The sequence below is a fragment of the Mandrillus leucophaeus genome, unplaced genomic scaffold (assembly GCF_000951045.1).
Source record: "Mandrillus leucophaeus isolate KB7577 unplaced genomic scaffold, Mleu.le_1.0 Scaffold2, whole genome shotgun sequence".
NCBI classification, from domain to species: Eukaryota; Metazoa; Chordata; class Mammalia; order Primates; family Cercopithecidae; genus Mandrillus; species Mandrillus leucophaeus.
This window is the reverse complement of record NW_012102031.1, coordinates 7,671,428-7,680,111: the sequence shown is the minus strand read 5'-3', so window position 1 is coordinate 7,680,111 and position 8,684 is coordinate 7,671,428. Positions and strand designations below refer to the sequence as shown.

Sequence of the window (8,684 nt, the reverse complement as noted above, 5' to 3'; positions counted from 1 at the left end):
ACGTTTTAGTACAGAAAGACAGACACCAAATAAACTACCAGGGGAGCACATTGTACAGGGCCTTGTAGACCAAAATAAGGATTTGGAACTGCCTACGGGATGGGAAGCCAAAGGAAGTTTGCACAAAAACATGTCACAATCCGATTGAACAGGCTGTTGAGAGAACACACTTCAGAGATGGAGCGCTGTCGGAGAAAAGGTAGAGGCAAGGAGACCAGTTTAGAAGCTAAGACGAAGCCAGGCAAGGGCATGCCAGCTTGGAGTGGGTGGTGGTGGGGAGGTACTTGCCTACTTTGGCCTGTCACAGTCCAACACACAAGGGAAGAAGCCTTGGGAACACTCGGCAGTCAAGTGCACAGAGGAGCATCCGTTAACTGTCATCCTCAGGGGCTGCTTCCAGGTACTGGAGGTAGAAGCCAGGCAGCCACGGGGTGAAGATCAAGTCACTGGAATCAGCTGGTAGAAACTTATTCTAGAAGTTTGCCACAAAAGAAACAACTTAGGGCCGGGTGTGGTGGCTCACGCCTATAATTCCAGGACTTTGGGTGGCTGAGGCGGGTGAATCCTTGAGGTCAGGAGTTTGAGGCCAGCCTGGCCAACATGGTGAAATTCTGTCTCTACCAAAAATACAAAAATTAGCCAGGCTTGGTGGTGCGTGCCTATAATCCCAGCTACTCAGGAGGCTGACGAAGGAGAATTGCTTGAACCTGGGAAGCGGAGGTTGCAGTGAGTCAAGATAGCGCCATTGCACTGCAGCCTGGGCAACAGAGTGAGACCCTATCTCAAAAAACAAAACAAACAAACAAACAAAAACCGAAAAACAAGAAAAAAAAGTTCAAGGAATAACTTGAGATTTTCCAATTTTTTAAAAAACTTTTTAAGATTTAAGCACGCTTAAGTGCCAAAGGGACTATTGAGAGGAAGAGGCAAACCAGGCAAGGGAGGAAACTGAAGCAAAGCACCGAGGAGGTGGGAAAGGCTGGGATGCAGAGCGCAGGTGTGGGGTTCACAGTGATGTGAAGAATGCCCTTAACAGAATGAGAGAGAGAAGGGGAAAGACACCCTGTGTGGGATGCAAGTCGGTTTATAGATCTGGTAGTGAACACTCATTCCGGGAGACTGTGTCTGACAACCTCCGTATTCTCTGTGAAACCGGAAGCATGATGATCTCATATGGTTAAGGGAAGGGAGTTACAGATTTATGGATTATGGAGAATTTCAGAGATTTGGGAATTATTGGCTGAGAAACAAAACAAACGCAGCAAGGGATGGGTGAAAAGCACAAGAAAGAAAGAAAAGAGGCCAGGTGTGGTGGCTCATGCCTGTAATACCAGCACTTCGGGAGGCTGAGGTTGGAAGATCACTTGAAGCCAGCAGTTCGAGACCTGCCTGGGCAGCACAGTGGAGCCCCATCTGTACAAAAAAATTCAAAAAATAGCCAGGTGTGGTGGTGTGTGCCTGTAGTTCCAGCTTCTCGGGAGGCTGAAGTGGGAGGATCACTTGAGCCCAGGAGTTTGAGGCTACCGTGAGCCTTGATCACACCACTGCACTCCAGCCTGGGCGACACAGTGAGACCCTGTCTTAAGGGGAAAAAAAGAAAAGAAACAGGAAGGAAAGGGCGAGGCAGGAAATATTTTTTATGGCTGAACAAAAAGTGAGGGAGCCTGGGTGGCAGCCGGAGAGCTAGGGGCAGCAGGGACAGAGGAGGCAAGGCAGGAAAATGACACTTTGATAAGGTCAAGTGATAAGGACAGTGTCTGTGGTGCAGTAAAGGCAGCAGCTGAGTCTAGGGGAGGGTGGACGGTGAAGAAGTGAAGCTGAAAGATTTCGGAAGCAGAGGCACAAAATCAGCTTTTGGACAGATTGGAGTTCAGCAGTTGGGGAAGCTGAGAGCAGTGACACGGACCCGGCTGCTGGCCTCGTTTACCTTCTGGCTTATCGTCACCATTTAGAATGTCTCACCTTAGAACGCCTGGCACTGTTCCTTCTTGTACCCCCGACCCCCACTTAAAAAGTCAAATCCAAGTTGTATCTTTGGAGCCTCAGGCAGAGGCAACAGGGAACGAGGATTAATACACACAGGCCAAAGAATGGTGTTTCTCTCTTTTATTTAAAAACAGTGCTTCATTACCATGTGCAAAGGCTGAGGCAGTGCTCCTCCTTCGCTTAGAGTTTATAAAAGCCAGCAACATGATCAATAATTTATACACATGGAGAGTAATACAAAAAAATAAGGAATAAAAGCTAAAGATCTAACTACTCCGACCTTCACAATTCCAGCTACTTGATAATAATAGGAGTAACCCAATGAATACTGTATGGTCTGAAAGCTACTATACAATATGATTCTTAACGAGAAGGGAAGGGAATTAGAGACTGTCACAAAGCCCTGGGATGCTTCTCTGGAGTTAGCAGGGAAACAGGACCCTGGGCAAGCAGCTCGGGTGTCCTAGGAAGTGATTCTGGGGGAGGCCGGGAGGGGACAGAGAAGGCTGGGTGGTCGATTACACAAGCATCCCATGTAATGCCCCCCTGCCCCAAGGTACCTGTTTTGCCATGGCAGTGGGAGGGGCTGGAGGAACAGCATGTTGCATGTAGGGATGGTCCGGTTCCTGCCATGGGGAAGGAGTGGGGAGAAGAGGAGAGGTTCTGTGGCATTTTGAGCCTTGCAAAGATTTGGACTGAAAAGCTCAGAGACTCAGGCAGGTCAGCCTGTCAGGGACAAGTACACTCCACCGGCTCTCTTCTCGCTTTGCAGCCCTAGCTTACGTGTGTCAGCCCCAGGTTTGCTCCAGCTATTCACAAGCAGAATATAACACAAGAAAAACAATTCATATCCCTTAGGGAAAAAAAGAGGATCAATTCATCACTCGATATATAATACAGCCAAAATGAGCTGCCAAAACAAGCACACACACAAAGACCGTGGACAGAAAAATACAAGAAAATGACTAAGCTGGGAGTCTTGACGGGTTATGGACGTTGCTTAAAGCACTTCTCAGTCCCCGGAAAAACCAAACAAAACACATGTTTTAAAAATTCAAAAACTCATGTACCCCCTGGGAAACTGGTGTTGGTGACAAAGGGCAGGGGGTGGGGAGAGAAAAGAGAATCACTGTTCCCTTCTTGCTCGCCAGTGTGAGTGCAGTCCTCAGGTCGCTGGCATGGACGCAAGTGCCAGACAAGGAGGACCAAGTCCCTCTGCCGGTGGCCTCTTAAAAGGCAAGGCTTGAGTTTTGGCTGCTAAGCAGTTCTCTCCGTTACCAATCCCTGCCGACCAGCACTACCATGGCTGAATTGATCTACCGTTTTCCTGAGTAAACTGTAACTGGCTACAGTTTCGGTAACATGGAAAAGAACTCAGCTACCACAGCCAACTGCAACACTTCAGGAATCCCCTCCATCCCTGGGCTCCTCACTCCTAGTGCATCTGATCGAGGAATTTGACAACTTGCTGCAGTCTGGTCTGTAAGCCTTGTTTGCAAAGAAAGGTGCCAGGGACTCTACTACGCTCACCGAACCGGAGGGCACACGCTGGCTTAGGACACCCAGAGCCTACTTGGAAAGGGCCCTGTTTCATGCTCTAGCTCTTGGATGGCTATTGCCTGGCCGATCAGTAAAGCAAGTATGAAGGAAGTACACAGGAAAAGGAAAGGGAGGGAAGAGGCTTTTGGACAGTAACATTTCCAAAAAAATATAGTGTTTTATGCAACAGAGAATCAAGTTTCACTGTGTATACTACAAATGGTCAAACATTTTCAAGAGCATGACAAAATAAAAACACACAAATTTACGTCTGATGTTCACCTTGCCCACTATTTTTTTCCTATCTTAAAACAGTGCAAACAGGTAACTTATGCTTTTAAAACACCACGACCCCTTCCCCACCCCCCAAAGTCCCTTTCCTCCTAGTATCTGGGGGAAAAAATCTGCAATTCTGCAAATGTCACTGTGCTAGAGGGTTGCAAGCAGCAGAGAACTGGCTGAACTTGGCAGAAGGGGAGGGCTCGCCAAAGCTTCTCCTTTTCCCCCCTTAAACATCTAAGTGCTTTCCAGTCCGTCCCTTGGTTGGCCTTGTTCTCCTGCCAGAGGGAAGGGGGCTCATCATGCCCTTCTTGCATATCCTTGGGGTTGCTTCCGTCCCTGTTTGATATCAGTCTCCCTCATGTCTGGAAGCTATGTAACTAGTCATGGGATGGTAGTGATTAACCCACTTCTCTGCTGGATCTCTAGTAAAGCATAATTCTAAGCTAAGAGCAGTTCAGCCCCTGAGGAGTCACACATTTGAGGAAAAGCTGCTATCGATGATTTCGATCGTCTAGATTTCCACTAGCTCCCCTCAGACTAAAAGTTGTGCCCCAGTCCACTTCTTTCTCAAAGAAAAAAAAAATGTTGGCTCAATTCAGACTGTGGCTGTTGGAGGATGATGGTGGTAGTAGGTTTTGTGAAACCCGAGAGGCTGACAAATGGTGAATCACAATGGCTGATCTGAGTTAATGGAAATTGAACTAAGAGACACAAGGAATTCTGGAAAATGCCTTTGGGCAGCTCTCTGGGCTAAAAGAGGGACGTGGAGATAAAGGTTTTCACTAGAGGTCTCCTTTAAGGAGCCCAGCTTCCAAGAGTACAGAAAGTCCAGGTCATGAACTATAGTAAAGTTGAAAAAGAATCATGCATGTGATTCAGCATCGGTGAGCTTTCTGGAATTATCAGCCAGCATCCTCTAACAAACTCACGAAATGCCAGACTCCTCTGACTCTTAATACAGTGAGAACCAGAGTCAGGAACAGACAGGCAGTGCTGCTTTGAGCAACCTGCCTCTGGTGAAGTTGACTGTACGGAGTCTCAAAGTTCAAATGGTGATGGCGAGGTTGATGCTGTGAAATCTAGATGCTTGTAAGAGCCCCAATTCTCAGTGTTGATACTGAAAACCAAAGACCCTTCCATAAAAAGCAGAACTCCATCTATTCTTTCTTAGAAAAGGGAGCTGGAGGAAGCGGTGTTAAAACGCCATCCCTGGAAATGCAGCAGAAACCACTGGAAAGCACAGAGCTTGCCTTTGGAGGCCTCAGCCAGAACCAGCTGAACTGAGATGCACTCAAGGTGCCTCAAGCTCAAGATTCTGCCTCTCTTAAAAGGTCTGTGGGAGCTGCCTTCTCTACCTTTCCTATTATCCTTACCTCTTTCTAGGAAAAAAGAAGAGAAAAACACTTAAACTCATTCTCCTATTCTCCCCTGCTAGGGATACAACCATTTAGAATTTGGCCTAGTCTCCATTGAGTACGTGGCTCGCCATCTTTTGGGAATGGCCCCTTTGTGATCATGACCTCAAACTTTTCTTTTTTCAGTCAGCTAAAGTTCTCCCTCAAAGCAAAAGCAAAAGCAAAATCCTCCCTGCCCCCATTCCCTAGAACTGTGAAAGCCCGCATCCCATTCCCCACTCCTCTAACTAAAATATTTATATACATACAACAAAAATTGTCTTAACAGCAACAAACCAAACTTTGGCTTGGGGTGGGGGGATCCTTAAAAATGCCCAATGGACTGGGCCGTTGGTGTCCCCTTAGTCTCCGTCCTCCTCCCCAGGATGAGTAATAATTGCATCGAGGCCTCTAGCTTCCTTGACATCGCCCCTAGTTTCAGGCACAGCCTCTCTCCCAGTTATGAGGCGAGACAGGATTCCGAAGGGGGAGAGGATATGTATTCTACGCGACAGGCCAATGCCCTCTCAGACACATCACTCTGCTTACAAAGAATGCTTGATGCTGTCGTAGGTCAGTCATTTTAATTCAGGGACATGAGTCAGTTATCAGTCAAGAACATGTGTGGAGGCAGGAGTTAAAAAACAAACCCAAAACAAACCCATAACAAACCAGAAGCTCCATGTCTCTGAATTACTCCCTTTAGCAGCTGTCCCTTGGGTGAAAGGTCACCCTAGTACCAATGTGAATAGACCAGGGAGCCAAAAAGACCGTGCTTTTCTATTTCCTAATGCCTTCATTTGGGAAATGCTGTAGGACACTTGCTTTGATCAGTTCTGTCTAATAGCTAGAAGAGAAACTCTCTCTCCTACGTTGATAACACAGAAAATTACAGCCAGATGGCAACGGCAGTGACTCACTGCATGACTCTTCCTGGCGATACAGAAGACCCTTGCCATTTCAGACCCTCCTTCCAATATGGGAGGGCAGCAAGCTCAGGGCCTCCGCATTTTATGTCCTGTAGTGTTAATGTACACAAAGTGGTCCGGGTGCTCAGCTGGGTGTTTTTGGAGGACAGTGAGAAGCTTGGCAGGACAGCCACAGGGCTCAAGACTGTGGATAGAGAAGTGACTCATAAAGGCTCTGGAAGATGAAAATTCCTATGGCTTTGGAGCAAGTACAAAGTGCCTCTGCCTGCCCTTCCATGTCCTCATCACCAAAACTTCCAGGGACTGCTGACCTAGGACCTGGTCCTCTATCTTTCCCCAGCAGATTCTTTATGCTGTTTTTTAAACTTTGTACTTCCTAAGGCAAGAAAAAAGTAAGAAATACCAGATCTTCTAATACTCCTTTTCTCTTCCTCACCCTCTTTAATGGCTGTGAACACTTTGTACTTCTAATCCTCAAGCGGTGCCCAGACATCTGGGGGAAATCTGGTCACTGGCTTACTCATCTTTCTGTCCCTGGGTCCTGAATTCCTGAATCTTACGGACATGAGAGCAGGATGTTAATAAAAGAATACATGAGCTAAGCTGTGGTTCAATTAAAGGAGAAACAGCCCAGAAAGAATGCTAAGTTGCAGGAACAAAAAGAAATGATCTTTTTCATACTCCAGAGTTCACTCCGAGATCGGTTTCCTAATGAGGTGTTTATTATCCACAGTCTGAGAGCACGTTTGGAAATATCAATACTATAATTCCAAAAACGATGCCAACTGTCTCAGGCTGTGCGTGTAAGATGATTGTAAAAAGAATGGAGAAGACAGGAGGGAAGAGGAGAGGAAAGCGTCTTTTTAATTCTCCTGCTTTATAAGCACAAATTCCTATCTATCAGCATGTGGATTCCAGCCACAGCCAACCAGAATTGCCTGTCAAAAGACCAGAAACTCAGAAGACTAGAAGAATATCCTGTTGCGGAAAGATCTCTTCCACTTCTGCTGTCCCCCAGCCATTCAGCACCAGGTACACTTTGGTAATTCTGTCTGCTGATTTCTGATCAGATGCATTGATCAGCTCCTAATGTCTCTCCTTCCTCCTTGACTGCCTCTTCCGTGATTGATAGAATAAGCTAAGCACGGACGTACAGACATGGAAATGCATTAATTTTTTTTTTTTTTTACCACAGTTTAAAAAAAAAAAAGAAAAAAATGCACAATCTTTGGAACAAAAGAATTAAAGGCAGAAATTTAAAGGAAAAATACATATTCAAAGAACATAGTGAGGTATAAAAAAGTATTCTTTCTTTTTTTGTGTTTTTTTTTTGTTTGTTTGTTTTTCCTCTTCATCTTGCTATAGAGTTCCTCTACTAGTAAATATTGCAATAGCCAGGCCTCATGAACTGGGGGGCTGTCCCATTTGCAGGGGTCTCACGTCACTTCAGTAGGGGGCAAATCGGCTGTAGCCACCTCGGTATAAACTCGCCTGCAGTAATTAAAGAGATAAAAATAATTAAAAGGTTGATGAGAGAAGCATTAACAGTGAAGAAAAATGTCCAGAGAGGGATTTGGAAACACAGCCTCCTTCAAAGCCTCAAAGCAACTGATCAAGTATTGCCTCGTGCAGTAAAGTCAGAAACCAACTTCTGCTTGTGAGGTGCTCACACCAGAGCCCAACACATTTACTGCTGACCTGATAATTCTCAAAGAGAGTATGACGACATTTCATTTCATCATTTACATGAATTAGCACAGAAGGGAAACAATATACAGTTGAAAACTAGTTCTGCCAAGAGTGTGATTTTTAAAAGCACAGGTTTTTGTTTACCTTGATACAGCCTATAATCCTGGTGGAAAACACATCCCCAGTTTCCCCTTCTCACATATGACCCATCTGCAGTGCACGTTACTTCCGACACGATCCCTGCCATGTGCGGTCACAGCCCATGTTTGAGATGGTGCTGCATCTAAACCTGAGTCAGTCTTTAATAAAGTCTAGTTCCTCTATCATCTACAAAGCACACCAACTAGGCTGTTTCTTGACATATTCACATTTATATATCTAGCTGGGGTTTTAACTAGGCTTTATTCCTTTATCAAATGACTTTATCTAATGGCTTATCTCTTTCAATTACAAGTTTCCCAGGAGTGTATCTTTCTCAGGTCATTCTTTTAGCATGGGACTTATATCATTTTAGGACAAAATAAAACCTCAGGAACTTCCACCACTGCCTTTATATTGTAATGCTCTACTTCACTTACAAACATATATTCCCTCAGGGCCCCCTATTACTTCCTTCCACAAATCTTCATCAGTAGAAATCTGGTGTGAGAAGTAACTTCCTCATATTCCTTTAGGTCTGACATTTTACACTTCATTCTGTCTCCTTTTCAAACAACTCTGCCATGTTCAGAGGCAGCTGCCCAGTTGCATTTTGAATTAGAGAGCAAGGCTGGCAGAGGTGTCACTGTGGAATGGCCTACCTTTGTTGCAGCCTGTGAGTCCTAATCACTGAAACTGGAGGCACCGAAGCCAACACAATAATGCT

The 8,684-nt window shown here is 45.5% G+C and overlaps 1 protein-coding gene across 4 annotated transcripts in view; it reads right to left on the bottom strand.

Moving 5' to 3' along the window:
• Positions 1-2,091: 2,091 nt before the first annotated feature.
• Positions 2,092-8,684, bottom strand: part of RBFOX2 (RNA binding protein, fox-1 homolog (C. elegans) 2) — a 262,414-nt gene continuing 255,821 nt past the window's right edge. For all 4 annotated transcript variants that reach the window (XM_011978956.1, XM_011978958.1, XM_011978957.1 and 1 more), the window contains one exon: positions 2,092-7,621. In XM_011978956.1, the coding sequence (XP_011834346.1) occupies positions 7,577-7,621 (45 nt within the window). In that variant the 3' untranslated portion in view covers positions 2,092-7,576. The remainder of the gene's footprint in view (positions 7,622-8,684) is intronic.